The sequence below is a fragment of the Tyto alba genome, unplaced genomic scaffold, assembly GCF_018691265.1.
Source record: "Tyto alba isolate M040663 unplaced genomic scaffold, T.alba_DEE_v4.0 Super-Scaffold_1, whole genome shotgun sequence".
Lineage (NCBI taxonomy): Eukaryota > Metazoa > Chordata > Aves > Strigiformes > Tytonidae > Tyto > Tyto alba.
In genome coordinates, this window is record NW_024881261.1 from 32,066,199 (window position 1) to 32,088,832 (window position 22,634).

At 37.2% G+C, this 22,634-nt stretch overlaps 1 protein-coding gene across 5 annotated transcripts in view; it reads left to right on the forward strand.

The window, feature by feature from the left end:
- Nucleotides 1-22,634, forward strand: part of GRID1 (glutamate ionotropic receptor delta type subunit 1) — a 546,772-nt gene that overhangs the window by 498,749 nt on the left and 25,389 nt on the right. For all 5 annotated transcript variants that reach the window (XM_042786743.1, XM_042786724.1, XM_042786731.1 and 2 more), the window contains one exon: nucleotides 15,624-15,819. In XM_042786743.1, the coding sequence (XP_042642677.1) occupies nucleotides 15,624-15,819 (196 nt within the window). The remainder of the gene's footprint in view (nucleotides 1-15,623; nucleotides 15,820-22,634) is intronic.

Here is a 22,634-nt window from a genome sequence, read left to right on the forward strand (position 1 = left end):
ATTTGTACTATGTTTTGCAGTGTCTGTGCAGCACCTCAGGCACGTTGGCAGGAGGCATGTATGAATGAGCATGATAAAAAATAATTATTGTGATTATTATTTAAGGCCTGTGAGCAAAAGCTTCAATCATTAAATAACTAGATTAAGTTCACCCATAAAAATGAAAGCTAAAGATGAGTGTAAGAAAGATGCAAGTGAATGAGCAGGGACAAAAACTCAAATATCTTTTTCTTTCCAGAACATTCCCAGTTTAGACCCCATGGAAGAACGCTCATGAGAAATACTCTGCAGCCTGGGTGGCAGGGCAGCAGCTCAAGGTCAGAGCTTGCCAGCCGTTTGCCCTCAGGCGCTGTTCAGGACAAGGCACTGTGTTGTTGCCAGTGCTGGAACACCCATTGCCTATTTTTTCATTTCATGTTCGTTGATGGTGTTGCCCAGTGGGTGCTTCTAGGAAGTCCAGGGCTTCACAAAGTCTGCAGCCTTTTAAAAAGCTTTCTGAGTGTTGGCATATGCCGTTCAACCACAGTTTAAAATGGATCCTAATTACTCCTGTAATTGAGCAAGCAGGCAAGCATATAAGTGCAAATATTTCCCAAGGACATTTTCCTGGGAAAAATGAGAATGCATAGCCGAAAATGAAGCTTGAATTCCATCTCTCCAGTTGCCATTATAAAAACATGGCATATATTGGAGATCAATGGCAAACCAAGAGACTTGTGATTCCACACCCTCTTCAACTCTACTTTTACGACACCTACTTTATAGCATTTCTTCTTTTGTTCTTGTTACTGGGAAGTTCTGTGGTTTAAATGGGTTGAGGCATTAACATTCAGATGCATGCACAGTTTAGAGAAGAAAATGATTTGGATATGACGTTAGCAAAATCTACCATCTGTGCAGGTAATAAAATGATTTTTTATTATTTTTTTTCTTTTGCTTTGGAAGGGTAAAAATCTAGCAAAGGCAGCAACCCTCATGACAGCCCATCAAAATGTACAAGGATTGGTTCAAGTCTAGGATTTCGTATGCAGTGTCTTGTTCTCAGCTCAGATTTTCTCATATTTTTAAAGTCAGATTTTCTTATATTAATATAGGTTATTCACTGGCTTTCCATAGAGTACAGTAGCTGTATGCTTTCTGCATACATTAAACCTCATTGGCCCCTGACTTCAACCTTCTTTGTTGCAGTATGTGGTTTCTTTTTATTACAAGGATAGTACCTATGGCTTATTTTGTTGGGTTTTATTTTCTATTTGACTCCTAAGGGATAAACAATACAAAATGCAGTAATAGAAGATTTTTGCCAAATAGGATATTTATATTTCTGTTGTTTTTCTCTAAAGAAGATGATTTAATGTATTATATGAACTGATAATAAAATCTAATATAACAGGATATTAAAAAGGCAAAATAATGATTACTATAGCAATTCAAACAGAGATGGCCTTAAAGCTTCAGACATTTCCTAACTGTAAAGACTACTTCAACCCATCATTTTTTAAGGACAAAAACAAGAGTAAGAAGAAAAACTTCATGATGAATTCTGTTTTGAAAATGGATTCTGGATGACAATCAACCATTAAAGTGGGCTGGTCAGTGTGCTCAAGTATTTGAGTTTCACTCCTGCCGAAAGCATTAATATTTTTTTCCACTATATCAGGTAGATATTTATTTGACCTACAATGCAAAATTAACTAACTGCTTTTTTGCATGTTAATATACCATTTCATGTGTTTGTCTGCTGGCTATATTTGCTATTCTTTTGCACAAAAAGATACTGTTATGTGACCCTATGGTATACGTCTTTGTCAGAAGAGTATTTAAACAAAGACCCTCAAAGTGGGAAGCCAGGTAGAACCTGAAAATGTATAAATATCTTCATGATACTTGCTAGTGAAACAGCTACCTGGAAAAAAAAACAAAAACAAAACATCCTGTAAGGTTACTTGTATGTTACAGCATTTATCTGTGGGGGTCAGAGTAATTAGTGTAATAGTGGACCCTATTATAAAGGTCATGCAGGTTGTTCCATTATAGGGTAATATAGTGCATGTTTCTGCGTAGGTTTCCAAATCATCCAGAGTCAGAAAGTCTCCCTGAAATCATCCCTGCAGCCAGAAGAAGCAAATAAAATTCATTTGCAGAACTACCAATAATTAGTAAGAACTTTATCACAGTAAGCTAATTCCTGTGAAACAATGAGATGAAGTTGAAAGCAGGTGTACCTACTTATAACAAGGGAAAGTTGTACCTGTTTTCTTACTTGCTGTCAGCTCAGACGGGACATATATGAGCTTCCAACTCTGCTTTTCTGTTGCATATTTTGGGAAATGCATGATTTGCTCATGTAAAAAAAAATGTCTTCTCACCTTGCACAATTCCTCATCAACATGTGAGCAGTGGTTCTGTCATTCTCATACCATGGTCACAGCACTAGAATATCTCACACACCTGGCAGCAAAAGTAATTTTTCCACCTTCTGTTTATTGCCACATATTCAGTGTCAGCAGGCTGACTCTGAGTATAAGGAACATGCACTGAATTGTTTATTTCTTTAGATTATTTTGGATGGAGGGAGGAGAGGGGAAAGAAGAAAAGTTTCCAGCAAGGGCAGAGGAAGAATGCTTGCCCAGCCATCCTCCTGGAGTTGGTTGGTTAATGCTGACCAGTGTCACTATGCTGTGGCCAGTCCTGTGCTCCACTAAGATGATCCATCTTTCACATTGCAAGGTGAATTAATAGCCTGCAATAAAAAAATAAGTAATGATTGTACTTCATATATCCTAAAAGTTTAGTTCAATACCATCAATTCAAAACCTGATCTCTCAGAGCAAATTCAGCAGCCTAAAGATTGAGCCATGCCTGTGCTGTAGGTTGCGAGTTTCAGTTTTGGGGACCTCAGTGCACAGTCATCTGTTTCATGTTGTGCTGATGAAATCAGCTGTAAATTAAGAAATCAGACTTTGTATGGGATATCTGTGGTACAGGCATGTGTCTTTCTGCCAGCTCTCCTGTGGACACAGGAACTTCATTCAAGGGATGAAGCAAACAGCTTTGTGCAGTAACATTTTAAATCATATAGGCTAGATTTACTGGTGTTGTGAAGAGGATTTACTTTTGATTCTCTGATTTTTCTTCTCGTGTGTATTTGCAGTGTGTATGCATTCTTAGACAAATGGTTGCACTACTCTTTTATAATCACTTAGAAAAAAAAATGCTTTTGGTTTTATAGGTCATGAAGGAGCTCTTACTGACATTGTAACAGCTTCTTATAATTTCTTCCTATTGTTCCTCAGATTAAGATAGTTTGCACCCGTGTCTTTGATATGGTCTTTTTTTCAGGAATTGCCAGCACTTCTGTAGTCCTTGATTCTTTAAATCAGCTTCCTAAGTGATTTTCTCCTCCAGTTCCTGAAGTCTGTTGGGATCTGGTCATTTGAAATCCATTATTTTTATGCTGTTACTCTTGCTTTTTTTTTTTTTTTACTCAGGATAGTGAGCTTCATCATCTTGCAAACACTTAATCTGGTTACTTTTCTCTTTGACATTTTCATTCAAATCTAAACTAGCCACTCCCCCTATAAATGTCTCCGTGATAGGAGATCATTCTTTCCCACACCTTAAACTCTTAACACCTTAAATGATATATAGGACAGTATTTCGTCTTCTGAAATAAAGGTTGTTCCAATACATTCTAAAATGTTTATAGACTGTCTTGCCATGAGGTGGAAAACTCTAAACTTGCTATTTAAAGAAAAGGTTTTAAAAATTGAATATCCTTATAAGGAGATTCAGAAACTATTCCTGATGATGAAAAAAAAAAAAAGAAGAAAAAAAAACAGCAAAACACACTTTCAATAGATGCAGGTTATGGGTGTTTAGTGGGGAAAGGAGCTGAGTGAGTTCTTAGTTTCCCTGGAATCTAAGATGCTACTGATTATTGCCCGGAGTGCTTTGCTATTAGTTCTTAGTTCCTGTGTTGCAAAGGATTTTCTAGAGGGAAAGGAAACTTCTCTGGAAATAGTACTGCATTGCTAAGGGAAGGTTTGCATATGTTCTTTCCACTTCCTGGGCTCATCTGCCTTACTGAGCAGTGTTTTCTTTTGCACACATGCCCCCATATAATATAATACAGGAGTATTTCCAGACTCATCTGGAGATGAGGGAGAGAATGGTGTTGCCTTAGAAAAGCTGTTTTGATACAGCTGCCAAGGTTCCATTAAAAAAAAAATGTAATCACATGCACTAAAGTTGTTTGCCTTCTAAACCATTAAAACCAGCCTAGAAGGATAAGCCACTGATTTAATTTAATTGATTTATGAATAGTCATATCTATCTGAAAGAGAATAGAAAACCATCAGTCAGAATGGGGTGGATGTTAACTACTATGATTCTTTCATATGGCAGTGATGAAATTTCCAAGCTCTTATTTCAAGGTATGTAATTAGGCTACCCAATAAACTAATTAATCTCAATATAAGGAGAAGCTAGTTGGTTTTGATGCGGTGCTGTCAGTGTTTCTAGTATGTGGTTCAGTGTTCAGGGTGAGGAGAGAGGGGCAAAAGGGTAAGGGATCTTTTTCTGTTTACCTCACTGTATGTCAGCATGATGTGGGAAGTACACCATATACCAAGCGCTTGTAGTCTGGGTCCTTGGAGAAACAGGCAAGTGGGCCTCCAGACTTCAAAATATGCATATGTAATGCATGCACTTTAGACATCAATAATAACTGATGAATGCTATATGTGCTTTCAGTATTAATGAAGAGCCCTATGTTTTGATTTCCCAGGGGTACCCAGCACATGTTCTAGCAATCAAGATGCCTCTTCAGAGCCCTTCTGTTTTCTTCTCTTCTTTCTGGCAACAACGATAGCTTCTGCCTTACTCCCTGTGGTAAGGGAAGGGTGTGAAGCTGTTTTCCAGCATCACTTTGTACCTCTGACAGGTCTGAGCCATGTGAATTCATCCAGCCCCTTCCACCCCAGCTATGAGACTGCTGACACTAGTGCAGGCAGCAGCCCTGAGCTCTCCACACTGAGATTCTCACTCTCGCAGCAAGCGACAGCTCCTGATAAATCAAAACTTAATAAAGATCTGAGTAGGACCTTATCCCACACTGGGATTTCATGGACTTTAATGGGACTACTCACAGTATAATGATATCCTAACAGTCATAGTATAAAGTACCGCTCACCCTGAGTAAGGACTTTATAAGCCAGCACCAAGATGCCAAGCTCATCCATTCCCCACTCTATTTAATTAAAAAGCTACTTTTTGTCATCTGAGTGCAAAACAGAATGGCAGTGGTATCAGTACTTATAACACCAGTTGAGAAGGAAGAAAGCAATTTCTTCCCTCTCGATCTTAATCATTAATCTTCATTAGGATTTTTAGCTTCTGAATGTGAGTAGTAGAAAACATCAGCGTAGCAAACAATTTGAAGTGCATCTGCATAAATAATAGAGGTAGTTTGTTATTTTCATTATAGGTAAAAGCATGTGTCAGTTGCCAGATGTGCTTGATTCAGACAATATGATTTTCATGCCAACTTTATGATATGTTTGATTTAGGTGAAGTGACTAAAACCTGCTGTTGGGACTGAGTTGCTGTTAAACACCAGCTGCAGTTTTTATTCTAATTAATAATTTAAGGAGTAGAATACCTTGCTTTAATTAACATGTTAACCCTTCAGGCTTCTCAGAGAAAAATCACAATGGCAAAGTAAAGCAAGAAAATATTCAAAGGTAGTCCAAATGATGTGTTTCTGTCCCCCAAATATGCTGTAAGCTCTCGAGATGTTTTCACCTTTTCTTCTTTGCATTTTAATTTCCTCCTCACTGTTGAATGGAATGTGGAGTGTAGGCAAAGGACCTGGGCTAATCCAGATTTTTTAGCAGGACTGATATATCTGGGTTTCTAGGATGAGCAGCAACTGCTCATAGCTGCTCTGAATCCCTTTCCAGGCTTTTAACTGAATCTGCAAACATCTTACAGATGTGCTGTTGTGCCAAAGCTTTCTTTGATCCATTCTGAAAGTCGACCCAGTCATGTAGTATTTTAAATGTGAGTCTGAGCATATGAATTAAAGCCCCAGCTTTTGAAAACCTGGGCCTGCATCTTAAAAATACTCTAATGTGATTACTCTGAATGTCTCTTTATCAGCCTACTAATTTCCAGTGTTAAATTGTAGATATGGTAGCCAAACTGTGTAATAGCTCAAGGGTATTATTTTATTAAAAATATGGAAAAATGTGTTGGTAAAGAGGATTCCTGTAAATGCCCCTTATAATGTAAAGGAAAGACTGGCTTCTAACTTCATACCCTCTGTTAGACATCAAATAAACTCATACATGATCATAAATGCCCAGCCATGAAAGAAACTTCATCAAGAGATCACAAACTATGAGGCACCAGTGGATCCAGCTTTGAGATGCAAAACCTCAGAAACTAGCTTCCATTGCTACCGCTATTAATGGAGTTACTTGTTGTGCTATTGGTTGTTCTTAAAAACATTTTCAAGCAAAGTAATAGTAACTTCTACAGTAAGGACCATCATGGTTTCTTTACCATACGATAACAATGCAGAAAATATAGGACAACCAGAAATAAAAGATCTATTACAAATAAGCATTCAGAAAAACCCACCCCAGTTAATGGAAAATAGATCAATCTAAGTGACTTAATTCTCTTATTGCCTGGAGGAGGTTTGGAGAAGCGGAGGGTTAGAAGTATAGTTAGAAACATTGGACTGGCAGTCAGGAGATATTTAGCTTATTTCTAGCTGTTTAACATATTTCTTTATGTGCAGTACTGTAGCAGAGCCAGTGTCAGCTCTAGGCAAAATTAACTTCTACGATCCAGTGACAAGTCAAGTGACACTCGTGCAGATCACTGCAGATAATTGAAGTTGCCGAGGTGGTCCTGAGGGCATTGTTTAGAAATAGCAATGGATAGGAATAACCAGAGGTCTAATTTTGTTTACAGAAGAACCTGTTTTACTGATGATGATGAGAATCCAGTTTGATTTTTTGATCGAAATTTGAGTTTTACAGCCAGAAAAACTATTAAGGCTTTTTTTTTTTTTTTTTTTTTTTAAATGGGCACGTTTCCTAAATAAACCACTGGAAGATATTAAGAATTTCTGTGAGCAATGGGACACAGCCTAGTTCTATGGATTTTTGTCCTACATTCCTCACACTTTGACTTTAGCAGAAATGCTGCAGATTTTCTGAAATCAGTAAAGCAAAATTGAAATTTCAAGTGATGGTAGTAGAGCGTATTTTTGCTGCATCTCAGACTCTTAGAAAATACACAAAGCCTACAAATGTTTTGCCAAAACAATGTGTGTAGCTAGTAATTAATTACTATTAAAATCATAAACATGACAGTTTATCATTTATTAATAGCCCAACTGTTTTCCCATTTCAGTGGGTATACATACCATTTGTTCACTTCTTTTAAAATTTAATTGTGTAATAGCTCTGCAGGAACAGGAGTCCCATTGAAAACATTCATTCTGCAGTGAAATCTTTGCTGTATTGGTAGTTTAAAAGACACTTCAGTTTAGTTTTCTTGTTTTTCCTTCTGAATGTAGGAACTGAGGCTAGGGGAAGTAATTTCAAAAAAATGAAATCGTTGTGGAGGCTATGCAAGTTCTTTGCTTCCAGTGCTTGGTGTACTTGTTATTTGGCTATTTTGTTTTGCCTTTTGCTTACTGTTTATACTTTTATCTCCTATCCTGGAACCCCTTGAGCATGTGCTTCTGTTGCATGAATAGTTTCACTGAACTCAGTTATACTGGTCTACCTGTTAGGTATGATTGGTACCCTAAAAGAGAAATTTCTTTGGTGCAGCAGGAGAGAGAGGGTCTTGATTCTACACTGGAAGGGTGACAGAACTGTTGCAATCACACATGGCACAAGGAGCATGTAACAAATCCCCTCAGAAATAAAGCTGGCTTTAGCTTCCTTCCCCTAGTAAGCCCATAACTGAATGTTATATTTTACTTTTGGTTGCACCTAATACAGGGCAGTGAGTCCCAGTCCAGACAAGGGCTCATGGATGCCACCACACTGGCAGCAATGACCATTATCGTCATGAAAACAGCTGCTGCAGTGCCATTACCTGCTGAGAAGTTCAATCACTGTTTGTATTAACTATAGTAAAAGTATGTGGTTGACATGGCAACGTGTCCTGTGACACATGTCAATTGATTGTTTTTTCCACTGGAGGAAAGTCCCTGCTTCTTTGAAATCATGTGTAGCAGCTGTTCCTGCTCCACTGATGATGACAAGCTCATACACAGTTGTAACTGTCTGCACTGTTTGTCTCCTTCCGTGATTTGGAAATGTTTAGCCCTGGTGTGAAGGACTGCAACTCCATTGATTCAGTGTAGTTTAATCTGTCAATGTTTATGGCTTCCCTTGCAGAAACTCCCTTGAGGCTTTTTCTGTTAAGACTTTTGTTTGGAGTAAAGTGGATGGTGTTTTTCATGGACAGCTGATGAAATGAGCTTTATATGAACTATAGAATGATATATTTGCTATTGAAGGACTTGATCCTGCAAAGTGTATACTAAGCATGGAAGTGCTGCTGCTGATTTCTACTGGACTACCTCTATCTGTAAAGTTTAGATTTTGCTTAGTGTATTTGCTGAAGAAACCTGTTGCTCTGCACATCACTGCATTGAGACAGAATTAAGAGCATTTAAAGTGCCTTGATTTTCAGTGAAATGGAACAGTGCAGAATTTGATCATGTCACTAGAGAGAAGTTGGCAATTTTATGATTGATTTAAGAGCTCAGCTTGATTATTCGTAATTTCAAAGTCAGAGAGATACACAAATTAAAATGATGGACCTAATTCTTCTGAAGTTTAAGTTTATTAGATGTGGAGATAAACTTGCTTTCATTTGAATAGTCTCTGTACTAAGGCTATGACCATTCTAACAGTACTTTGAACAGTTCTATTGGCCTCACTAAGAATAATCTTTAGTGGCCCATCTTTTAGTTTATGTATCTGACATTCAGTTTAACATATGGTAGTAGCATTTCTATATGGACCTGGAACAAATGTTGGAAATTTATAGGAATATGTCACAATACCTTTCTTTTTTTTTTTTTTTTTTTTTTTTTTTCTGGATGGGTATTTACTTTTAAGGATTGCAGATGCTAAGGATAGGTCAATTCTAATGTTACCTCATTATTTAGCTAATATATCGCTCTTTCCAGTATAGTTGAAGGCTTATTAAGTATTGGTTGCACTAATGTTTAGGGACACTAACTGCTATTCTTTCTTCCATTTTTAAGTGGGCTTGTGCTTTTGTAACTTGGATACAGTAAGACAGTGAGACATTTCACATAAACCTCAGAGTCAATGAGACTATCATCCCCTAGTGGCAATTTATATCCATAACAGATGGATTTTTATTTTCTTTCCTGATCTTCGACCAGTTAAACTATTCAACTTGGGTAGAGTAGCTCTAGAGAATGTCTTTATGTGGAAGCTTGAACTCAGTTTCAGATGTCTTAAGATATGCTCCACCCACTCATGAATTTTAATTAAAACTGAAGACCCAAAATCCAAAGATTGTTTATCTGTGAATAACGGACTAAGGTTCAAATCCTTTGCCTTGCTGCTTCACAAATGGATATAAAAAATAAACAGGACTCGGGTGAGGACTCAGGTTCTGAACAGAAGGATCTTCTGCTCATGTAGAAATTATCTGTACCACTACACTAGCACCCACAACCTTGATTCAGCTTTGCAGACTATTTTCTCACTGGAGACATGTACAAATGAGAAGCTGATCCTGCAAAGCTTACTTGACTTCCAAGTCCATCTCTCAGTGGGTGGACTGATGTGGTCATCAACAATAAACACCATTTTCTCATTTGTTCTCATTGCCTTGGCAGAAACATCCACAGAGGGTGTAGTTCTGAGCAATTTTGTGTCTCAAACTATGAACGCTTTTCTGCAGTTCACAGTAGGCAGAATTCTCTTTCAACTCATTGCTTTCCAATGGTGATACCTTTATCAAATAAATCTCTTTCTCAGATAGGATTTTCTATTGTAGGTTTCAGCTCAAAGGGTATTTCTTGGGATTATACCGGTGGTATAAAGTTATAAAATCAATTCGGCTACTTTTATTCTTACTTAGAAGTTTAGTGGGTTTACTTTTTTCCCCAATGCATAAAGCATGTAGTTCACTCTCATATCCTGTCAAGGAAACAGTTATAGTTAGGAACTGCACTTGTATTTAATTCTGTAGATTTCATTAATTCCTAGCTTTTGAAAAAAAAAAAAAAATAAAGAAAATAAAGTAGCTTCAAGGTATTTAAAAATAGAAATGTAGGACTTGTATCATGCATTTTATGTATGTATTTCTAAAGCTTCATATAGGCAGAGTATCTTAAAAAGTCTCATCATCTCTGGGATGCTTTATCTTGATGGCAGCCATCACCTAAATTATTATGCTGCATTGAGCAAAAAACTCAGGGTATTGACTTCCTTCAGTAAAAATAGAACATAGCTTTCTCTGCCAAATATGGAAAAAGTGATAAATTTATTTCACTGTCTGCATATGACTTGGGGATTAATATCAATTTAGAAAATTAATTCGTTTTAGTTGATAGGAATTGTTTATATCTTATTGTTTGACAAAACATATGTAGTACTGTGAAAGGAGAGGTTACTCCAAACTGTATTCACAATGCAGAAGAATGAGAGTCGAGTGCTGATCACTACTTCTACGTCTAACCTTAAGCTTTATTATTCCTAACGGTATATGTGCAAACAAATGATCAGGAGCTAAGCATGAAAAATCTTGCATAGTTTTTAAATAATACAGTGAATTCAGAAATGCTGAAATATTATTTTTCCATAACTAATAGCAGACTGGAGAAATCCCCAGTTGTACAGTGTCAGAACACAGGCAGTTGTGAAGGCTAAGGTGAAACTACCTCTAAATCAAGGAGCTGTCAGGATTTTCCCATCATGCTTTTTCTAAGGCTGAAGTCAAAACAAAATGCTACATTTATTACTGTCATGTAAAAGACCATTACTGGGTGACATAGTGGTGCCAGCCAATGGCCTGTTTACAGTAATAGACTTTACACATGCAAGTCCAGATGTGCAGCTTGCTACGAACTTTTAAAAAAATTAACTGTAAGGATGAGGAAAAAAACAATGAGCAAGTGGGTTTTACCCTTTTTCCTTGTTTCTTTATTTAAAAGACCTTCTTTTTATTAAGAAAAAAAAAAAAGTTACTATGAAAAAACAAAATCCCTACTTTTCTTTCTTTCTTTCTTTCTTTTTTTTAATTTAGAAATTACATTGATCACATCTGATAATCTTGATGACTCCAGTTCAGTTAATTGATCAGCAGTTACCTTGAGGCACCTAAGTGACAGGTTTAGTCTGTCACTTAGACAAGATTTGTTCATATTATTCATCCCCAAAGTCTTGGGTTTATAGCAGTTCCAGAGTAAAATAAACCTCTACTGGCAGCATATTTTTAGTCTATATATCTACAGCTATACAGGTCTTTTACTAGTAAGAAAACATCTCCAGAAATTGTAACTTAACAAGTATTGTTATTCTGGCAATTATTTCTAGTAGTCTAATTATAAATGCTAGGACAGCTATTGCCTGACTGTTTGTTTTGCAGCATATGGTTTATGTCAATATGTTTCTAAAAAATAAAACAAGCATAAAGTCCAGTTTTCAGCTGACTCTACAGGAAGTAATTGTAACTCCACTGGAAATTATATATATCAATTGTTGCATTTATCTAGCAGGCATAACTACATGTGCTAAATATTTTGGCTTTATACAGTTTTAAAAGACACCATTTTTGTTTAGATTGACCACAGATACATTTACTTAAATCAGTTGGTTTACCTGTACTTGTCTATTATAGCAATTGCACAGCGGATATGTTTATCTACAAGTTGAAATTCAGCTCCTATAACTGTAAGTGTAGAACATTGGCTTTTTCTGCTTTATTAGTTTTATCTTTAATCCCACTTCCAGAGAGCCCTTAATGGGTTGTGACATCCAGTAACTGAGGTGGAAAGGTTAATGGGGCATCTTGTTATGCTACACATTTTTGTTGCAAATAATTTTGTATATTAAATGCATTAAACCTTTGCCATAGGGAAGTGAGAGAAGAATTTGAGTGGCTAAAGAAAGTGGGTCCAGCTCATGGCTGGTTGCAAAAATAAAGCTTAAGGACAATGGGAGCAGCTGCTGTTAGAGAGTGACACATTTGTAAGATACAACCAATATCTAAAATGTAGCAGTGATTGATTTTGTCTAGCAAGGGCAGATCTGAGGGAGTTAATATAACAATGTTTAAAAACTGCATGTGATTATCTTAATTCACCCTGTAAAAGCCAGGAGATACTAATTTCCATTCAATATCTTTTATGTATGTGACCATACCTGCCATGCCCAGATCTTCTGATCATCTGGCCATAGAGATGCTGATTATCGCCTCCACTTCCAGTGTAGAAATACAGTAGAGAAACAATTTTTATACAGAGTAAGAGCTGTGGTCTAGACCATTCCATGTCAGGATAATTTCTGAGGTAGGTTTTTGGATAAGTGGTCCATTTGGTAAAGGCATAAGGTTATTTTCTCACTCAAATAGCCACCATCCTTCTGAATTCATGCTACAGGAACTGCTCGCAAGCTCAGTTACCTGCTGTGCCCCTCACTGTATCCTTTGACGACCATCTGTCTCTCTCACAGGATATTTCCAGTAGTGGTGCAGTATGGAGAATTTCCTGTGTCAGTGGCTGTTCTTACCCTACATCAAACAGGGCACTGTGAGAAAGGCAAATGTAGTCCTTAGGACATGAACACTCCACATTATCTCTTCCAAGGAAATTCTGCCAGCGAAAGGGGCAGTAGTTGCCTTACAACACGCAGGCAAAGGCTGTGCTTCCCTCCCTGCCACCTGTACTGATTATCTGTTTATTGCAAAGCACTTGATTTACACTCCAAATTTGCTCACTGTGCCCTGTGATGTTTAGAGAATTGAAGAAACTGTGCTGCTTGAAAAGCAACACGTACTGTGCTTTTGTACAGTTCTGTTTGTCAATAAAATGTAATTTAGCTAAAACAAAAGTACTGATTGTCAATAAAGTACAATTTAGCTAAAACAAAAGGTGTATTTCTGACAAAAGGCTTCCACAGCAGTAGAGGCAGTAGAAGTGATCCAGAAAATACTGACATTATTAAATCTGTAGGCTTAATTTATTTTTTTTTTAATATCCAAACTCTTGTGTTCAAACTTCCAAACAGAATGGCAACATGAGCAGTAGGCATTTGTAAAGTTGTTATCAGCTGAAAGCTGTGTTAAAGAATATTAGCTAAATGCATTTCTGCTTCTGTGCTTTTACCAAACATGCACTCCTACACATGCCGAAATCTGTACGCCAAAGTGAAAAAGGTTGCCACAGAAACCCTCCTGTGTGTACTGAGTACATTTCTTCGTCATTTATACATAGAATAGACAGAAGGGTGTCTTTTAACAGCCAGATCATCCATCCCCAAGGTGTAAGCGATTCCATGCGATATGATGAAACTTATTTTAAAAAATAAAGATGGAACTAAATGTAGCATGTAATCATTTAGATCGAGACAGGAGGAAAAATGGTCCTGTTCAGTGAAATGTACAGGAAACATTTAGGAGACCAGAATATAACTTTGGGGATTGTTAAGCAGAGAGACATAAACCTGACAAATTTTCTCTCATTTTTCATTAGAATTTTTAATTTCCAGCAACCTCCGGATTGTTAGTATATTACCAAAGTGTCATGTACAGAGTTAGAGAAATAACAGGAGGTTTGGAGTCTGATGTAACTCCCAGAGTTATTCCAAATCCACAAGTGCGCAATGTATATAGAGAAAAAACTGTTCACAGAGTCTTACTTTTAAAGCTGCTTAACAGCTTAAAATGGTAAAAAGTCCTTAACACAGTTTAAGAACTTAAACCACTTAAAATGTTTGAGGCAGCTTGTCAGTTTGAAGAGTTGGGGGTTGGTGAGAAGGGGGTGAGGTGAGAGGTGTCCGAGCCGAGCTGCAGCCCTGGGGACAGGGCTGGCAGGCTCCCACATGGCGTGTCCTGGCAAAGGGGCCCTTTTGGACCCAAACTTGGGAGGCCTGGAGGTGACATGATGGAGAAGATGGAAGAGTTTTCTACATATATTTTTACAGTAATGTGTATATGACTGGATTGTTTTGCCTTAAATAGTGTTGCAGGGAATTTTACAGGAATATGAGGTGTAAGCAGTAGCAGCCCACCAGTGAAACAGGGAAGAGGGCGGCAGAAAAATATTGTCTGTGACAAGTCTTCAGCTTCAGCTCATGGGCCAAGGGAAGGCTCCCCAGGAGCATTGTGAAGAAATCTTCAGCAAGAGCTGCAAGGCAAAATGGTTTGCTTTTGTGGCTCCAGGAGTTGGAAGCAGGTGGGAGGTGGCATGAGTGGGCCTTTCAGATGTTTTGAGGAGGATTTTTGTTTTTCTGAAAGATTGTTTTCGGGAAGAAGAAATGAGGGGAGCGAGAGGGGAGGCGGGGAGGGTTGCTTTAGTTTGATCTCAAACAGCATTCATCAATTGGTCATATCAGAAGCGTGTTGTTGTTTTTATGTGAAGTTACGCATTTATAAAACCATTATTTATGAGTTCCAGTTTGGTCCTTGCTGACACATGTGGTGGTCAATGGTTGAATATGTGTGTGTATGCTCAGATGAAAAAATGCCGGCACTGCACAGAAGGGACACTTGAGGACAAAGGAAGGAGAGACGGGAATGGGAGTGGACCTCTCAAGGTGAAAAACAGCTAGGATGCCTCTTCTGATGGCAGTGAGGCCACTTTAAATGTTTTGAAACTTGGGCTGATTTTCATTGATGCAGGCAGTGATTTACACCTTCCTGCGCAGAAAAGGCTGTAAAACTGGAGTGAATTACATTCCTTACAATTTGAAAATAAATGGTGCATTCACAGCCACTCAAGTTGAGGCCCATTTACACTTCCAGAGTGGTATAATGAGTAAATGAAAGTTAGGCCTGTGTGTGAGTGAAAAATGCCTGTTTTACCAGAGGCTGTGAAAAGAGAGCGCGCAGGAGAGACTTGGTGGAAATTGGAAGCAAGACTTTTATTTGTTTGTTTAAAACAATCATATTGATTTGGAGTCAGATGGAGTATTGATGTAGCTGCAAACTAATTCCATGGAATTCTGCAAGGTATTTCTCGTGATGCTGATGGGGCTGGAAGTTTATATGTATAATCTGAGTTTTTCCTGTGCTTGAGTAAGTCTTTATTGCACTACATTCTTGTGCAAACTTGGCATTGTAATATTTAACAGGAATGTTATCAGTCAAAAAGAAGTCTTTACTGGGGTGAAAATGAGCTTGGCTATAGTTAAATTTATATGATCTCAATACAATTAAATTACTTGTTGATTTTCTTTTATGATGAGGAAAGAGATATGCAAAAATTACTTGGTGAGGGGAAGTGCTTTCTGACAACTGACAGACATAGAAAGAAAATACTTAATGAATGAAATCTTGCTAATGTACTGTATCATACTAATATCTCAATATTGCTTGAATTTCAGAACATTTCAGGATCTGTCCAAACAAATGGATATATCTTACGGTACAGTCAGGGATTCAGCAGTCTATGAATACTTTAAAGCAAAAGGGACCAACCCTTTGGAGCAGGATAACACATTTGCTGAACTATGGAGGACTATCAGTAAGAATAATGGGGCAGATAATTGTGTATCGAACCCTTCCGAAGGCATCAGGAAGGTAAGAGCGGATTACAGGGGGTTTAATTTAATTTTTGTGCTGTATCAATGTTGTTTGCATGGAGTCAAAAATGTCAAGTCACAGGAAAGCAGTTACATTGTCATTTAAAAAAAAAAAAAGTCCCTATCTGAAATTCCTTTTAGTAACTTGATGGCAGATAAGAATCTTATTTTGGGGTCATGGTTTTGAATTTAAGTACCTTAGCTCTGCCTAAGTCTTCAGTATGTAAGTCCTTCTTTGGATCTGGCCATAAGATTTCTCAGTTTCTTGGTACTTCCAATAATACCATTTTGAATGTCATTATCTACATTATCCAGGTACAGACTCTTGTCTTTTGCTCATTTGAGTGGGTTTTTTTCCAAGCTGCTGGACTGAATTTACTGGAAACACGAGTAAGAATCAAGGGATTCACTGAATGTATCTGTATCTCTTCTGTAGAACAGAATTGTAGTGCAAGCTTTTCCTTGTTTATTCCAAACTTCAAAAAATGCATATACTCTTTCACATCACCATGCTTTCAACTAACTGTTTTTTCTCTCAGATATGACTACACAATTTTTGCTGAAACTGAGCATTGATGTGGGATTCAAGGACTGATATACAACAGCTTGGGATCCTACATCATTGTACAGAGTCCTGTGATAAACAGCTCTGGTTCAGATCACACAAACACAAATGTCCACACTTTCTCACTCGTAGCCTGCCTCTCTACTCTGCTTCCCATCTCGTACTTCAGCAAAACCAGATAGTAAATAACATCAAGCAACCTGTGTCCAGGAGTATGTTACCGCAGAAGGGAGACATGGTAAAAGTTTAATGTGCTGCTCCTTTAGTGAAAAGTATCCTCTTTATTTGTCAATTGATTTTTTTCATAAAACAAGCTAACAGCTGTTATTAACATGATTATTTGATCAGTTACTCTGTTGTCAGTGAAACACTGATTCTGAATAAATGTATTACTAGTTCTTTATGCTTTTCTAAGTATGAAATAATAAAGTGATTGGGGCTTGGGTTTATTATTTTTTTTTTATTTGAAGTTTTGAAACCTTTTCTGAACAGTCAGAGGGAAAGCCTCCAAAATTTACTGGTTTTACAGTGACGTAAGGGGGGTGAACACAGTAAGATATGCCATCCCATTTCCCAAATCAAAGTCCTTTAACATGTTTCCCAACTCTTTGTGTGACTTTTGGACAAAATCCTTATACAAACAGTCTTGTGTATTCTCAGCACAGAAGTATTTAGTCAGTAGTTTTGGTTCACCCTGCCTTTTCTCTTATCTCCCAGCTAAGCTTTTGTAAAGCTCTCTCCCCTTGGCTCAAATAGCCATACAAGGTGGAGCTCTGGCAATAGCAAAGTCTGCGGTGTGTTGGGGTTTTTTGTTGTTTTTTGGGGTTTTTTTGATCTGCTCAGCATTTTATGAAAATGTGGCCTCTATTTCGAGAGAATTTGTTAGCATTTAAAGGAGGTATAAATAGAGACATGAAGTACTTTCTATGTACACTAGCATTACAACCAATAATTAAACAGTTTACTTTAGAACAATGCACAGTATTTTAATTTGTTTTTCTTTTACCATTCTTATGTCAGTAGATGCTTTCTAGCCAGGGGATTGCAAATACTCTTACTCTGTAAGCCTACTGCATGCTGTCATTTACGATAGTTAGATTTGCCTAAGCCAGAAATGTAACTGTAGATTGACAGGCTGTTTAGAATACCAATTATATTGTCTGTATGGATCTGGCAGCTCTATCCCATCTATGTGATAATAACTTTTCATATTAAGTTTGATTTCAATATTGTAGGATGATTTTTATATAACTTGATCAGCTCATTCAATTAGCGTCAACAATAACCGGATTAACTTCAGTCCCCAAAGCTGACCAAGGCTGCTATTTGATTAGACAACTCCATAAATTTGGCTTAATATTTAATAATATTGTCAACTAAACTGTTGTGTTTATAGTTTAAATGTCGTTCTTCTTAGTTCATTGAGCTCTTTGAATAAACAGGCAAGTTTTCCATGTCAAGTACTACAGCTGAAAATTCTGTTTTTTCTAAAGGACAATTGATGTCAGCCAACGAAATGGGTCTTGCCATCTGTAAACATGTACTGCTGCATGAAAGAGATGTAAATGTGCCTTAAAAACGTATTTTATATGAAATGGGAAATCTAAATCTCTCTAGCATAAAAAGATTCCTAAAACATTTTTCTGAATGAGGACTCGCTTGACACAAGGCAAAAAAAAAATCACTACTACCCTTTCTCCCCTCCTCCCCCTTTCCATTTTCTTCAGTCAGCATCACAGTTGAGCTGCAGTTACAAAGAGAGCAATGCCACTTCAATGCAAAACAGGAGAGTGCTGCTTATTTATTGTACAGGCAGGCATTTCAGGTGTTTGTCTCTATTCCATTTACCTCCCTCCATTTCCCGTAGATTTTTCTACTGCCTTTGACTGCCTAAAAACAAAAGGATAATAGTGGAAGAGAGTCCTGAAAGCTTTTGTGGTGTTTGGTTGCCATGGCAGAGGTCTCTTTTCAGACACAGCACAGTCCCTGTAGCCACAGTGATCATCTCCCAGTGTCAAGGCACAGCTTTTGCAACACTGGTAGAGCCACGGAAAAGGCATTAAAGCACTGCAAAGTCACGTAAGCAGCAGAAGGACGTTTCAGAGCCATGGGAGAGGGGGGCAAGTTGCTTTTGTCATACTCCCAAGACAGTTGAAATTGATCATTGCAGATGGAAAACATCCTCCTATTCATAAATGTCTCTGCACAGCGTAAGAGGGGATTACCAGACAAATCACCAGTCCATACAAAGTGCTATTTTGCCATTTGAGTTTTCTGGTACTATAACAGATGAGGATTGACTAATGCTGTCATATGAAAAGTTTCTTTCTGGGCCAAGTTACAGCCAGGATTCCTCAGGAGCATGCAGTGGGTAGCTCCTGCCGTCCCATCCCAGGTGGACATTGGTACTGGCATCACACATATTTCTCAGCCGTTTGTAAATCTCAGTAAACTGCATAATAACCAGTGGCAATAAGTTCTTCAGGGTAATTATTAATTACCACAACATACATAATAACCTGTGGTTTTTTTCTTTGTGGGCAGCCAGTTTTGCTTTGAAAGAATGAAGTAATATGATCTCTATGCAATCCCATATTTAACTTTTTTATATATATATAGGAGAATTAAACTGTTTGGGTTTGTTCTTTTAAAAAGCCTTGCTTTGGTGGAGATTGTTTATTCCCCAATTTGGTGCCAAAATTTCTCTGAATCCTTTCTTCCTGTGTGCCACTTTCGTGTGTCTGTGTGTCACTGTGTATCACTTTTGATGAAAAGTGATCAAAACCAAGTACAGTACAAAATGTGAATGTATCATTGATTTAGGCAGTTGCACATTAAGAGTTTATTCCTTCCCATTTTTGCTTTCTTCAAAAAGTTTCTCCCCTTAATGAACACTAAACATTAAATCAGTGTTTCCTGTTAAACAGTCAACTGTGTTCATTTTTATCTTGAGAGTAAAAGTAATTTAAAAGTTCAGTGAATAGGATTTTTTTAAAACTTTTTTTCAATAATTTATCATCCGCAGTGAATTTTATATTGTGAATTGTGGTTGCTCATCCATATGTTTTCATGGGTCCTCATAAATTTTCTCCATTTCTTGACCCATCGGCCTTTGGAGTAAAAGCAAATGCTTCCTTATAGCCTGAATATGTGACATCCTTTAGTGGTTCCTTAATTATATTATTTTTTAAATCATTTGACCAGGACTAAATGACATGTTTTCTTTTTATTAGAACTGTGTTGCTTCTCTTAAAGCAATTTTTTATAGATAGTGTTTATCAAAACGTGTTTTTAAACTACTCCACTAATGTCAAAGTAAAGGTCACTTTTTGATATTTCTGTGGTACCTGCTATAAAATGTGATTAGCTACAGTGGTACTCTGTTCAGGCAGTAAATTAATGATGAATGTTGCATTATTCTGGCACTTTTCTCTTTATGATGGTGTCTTCTTCATAAGTTTCAGACAAATCACAGACATATCAGTGATTAATCTGAAATTAATCTTTTTTCAAGTTGTTATATTTTCTTACCATGCTTTCTTTGAAAAGACATTGTTTTACCATCAGTAAGTCAGGATCCTTTGAACAATATTTTTCTATCTCCCTTCACATTGATGAGTGACATTATGAGGTTGCTTACTGCTCTTCTGAAGTATTACTATTCTCTTTGTGGTCCTTCTTACATCTAGGAAGCAATCTTTCTTGGCCTTTTAATTTTTTATTATTGTGAAGACAAAATATTTTAATATAAGTCTTGCCTAGGGGGTTTGTTTTTTCTTAAATCTGTTTTCTTACACCTCTTCAACCAAAGATAAATCAGGTGTCTTTGGTGTGAACCATCATAGTATTTCCACCTGGGTTGGATGAATGAGTGCTGCTTTGTTTAAGTAATTTCTGTTAAAGAGGTTTTTGAAAGTTTAACTGAGCTATTTTTGTTTCGTTCTGCAACGTGTCTGCATGATGAGAGTCACAATGAGGCCATAGCAAAGGAGAAAAATTTGAAAGCAGATTAAGTCTAAAGTATAAATTTTAGATTATTAGTCTGTGTTTTATTCCAGTCATTCTTTATTCAAGCTATTTTACCTATTCCCAGCTAATATTTGCCATATTCCCTTCTACCATCTCTCTATATATATTACCTTTGCAATGATGTCTGATCACCAGAACATTTTTATTCTATTTTGGGCCCTAAAGAAATATAGTGCAGACTTTAGATGGCTGAGCTGTGCATGCAAGAGCCTGAGGATATGGATTTTTCCTGTATTGTGATCAGTACTTGGTTTCATGGGTGGGTACATCTGTGTCATATGCAACTAGAGAGCCTTGATAAGTTTCCTGCTCATACCCCTCCTGTGGGTCAGTGTCAGGTGTTTCTTGTAATTCTCAGCCTTCCAACCTCCAGTACCCCTCTGGCCTGGAACCTAAGGGGTACACACATGTGCACACAAGCATTCTTTCACGTGGCAAAACTGAAAAGTTCAAACTACTTTTAAAAATCTTTGGCTTGATTTTAGGTTGAAAATAAGTGTCAATTTGGTTTTATTTGGCTTTTACTGCTTGCCTAGTGAAGGTATATTAAAAGTAAACCTATCCCAAACACACATGTATGTGTGTGGTTGTGTGTCTTGTACATACATTTTCCAAAGTTTGTTAGTTTTTCTTTAAATTGAACAAATTTTACTGCTTAGCTGTCACAACAGATATCAACAGGGATGTGAAGGATGCTGAATTTAGACAGCAACTAAACATTTGGTCATAAGGAAGTTTTCCATGCAATGAACACACTAATAATACAAGGTCTTTGGTCTTCAGAAAAGAAAATTATGCAAGTGGAAGAAGTTTGGGGAGAGACAAATCTTCCCTTAGGAAAAAGGGATCTTTGAAGATTCTGTTTTTGGCAACCAGAGAGGGGAAACAGTCCTACATCCAGTATTTCTGGGAGTTGAGAAGTATGCATAACTAAGAGTTAAAACTCAGATTCCTGTTTATGCTAAAATGATCAGACTGTTAGAGAAATAGTGCTCTACAGATGCAATGGCACTGGATAGAATGACCTATGTCATAAAAAATATCAAATGGGTATGAAGATACCTAGTAGACTTTGTTTATTCACGACTTACAGTTGCAGAACATAACTTAGGATAGCAACATTGCAAATGCAAGAGAAATAGACGTTTTCAAAAATCTGCTGTCCAGCGCTGAAAGTCAGTGTACAAAGCTCTTCTATATAAAATAGCATAGAGAAAACCAAGTCTTGAAAAGTGGAATCAATAATGTGACTTTCCTCTAGACATTGCCTTATAATTGAAATTGAATATTTGAGGAAGACTGTTCCTTGAAGTATTATGAGGAAAAAGATGAGGAATGTATGACACGTCAGTGTTATTCTTTTCTAAATTGTAAATTTTAAGGGATGATATACAGAGAAATTCTGAAACAGCTAAAAGATACAGCTCTTTAAAACAAACAAGCAAACAAACATACAAAAACAAACAACCAGAAAAATGCAAGATACATTTTAGCACAGTGATTTAGGCCAAATCTTTTCTGGGTCTCCTCTTTCTGTAGATCAATCAGGCAAGTTTTTGTTCTCTAATAAAACATATTTTGAATAAATTCTGTGTACAGTAACAAGTTCTGTTGACTTTAGTCTCATGAGTACATATTTTTAATGCACTTGAACTTAGACAGTTTTCTATCATAGGTAGTAAAAGCCTATGTACTATTTACCATAGAGTACAACCTGTCTGAGGTGTGCAAAAATAGGGCTTTTGGTGGTCCTTCCCTGCCAGGAACACCAGTGGGACTCTTGTCCATTGTCTGTTGTCCCTAACCAGGTAGAACTCCTATCAGCACCGTCACAGATGTGAGAGCATAAAACGTGAATCACTAAAGCCCGTCCCAGGAAGAGGAGAAAGCAAGATGCAGAGATTTGTTGCTAACAACCCGGTTAGTTATGGGTACATGATCATTCAGAAAGTACCTTTGAAAAAGCACATTTTAAGCTTCCACGAATGTAGGTTGCTGGCTGAATATAGGCTAGATACCTTGAGGAATCACTTCTTTGCCATCCTTAATTTTTTACGCACCCTTGTGTTGACATGATATGAAGACTTTTATGGCTGTTGCATATAGTAGCGTGATTTGTTTGTTCTTTGCTCCTTTGCAACACCATTACCAGTTTAGGTAGACAGCCATGTGCAATATTACAATGCAGATGTGGAAGTCTTGCTCTGGTCTGGTTTCAT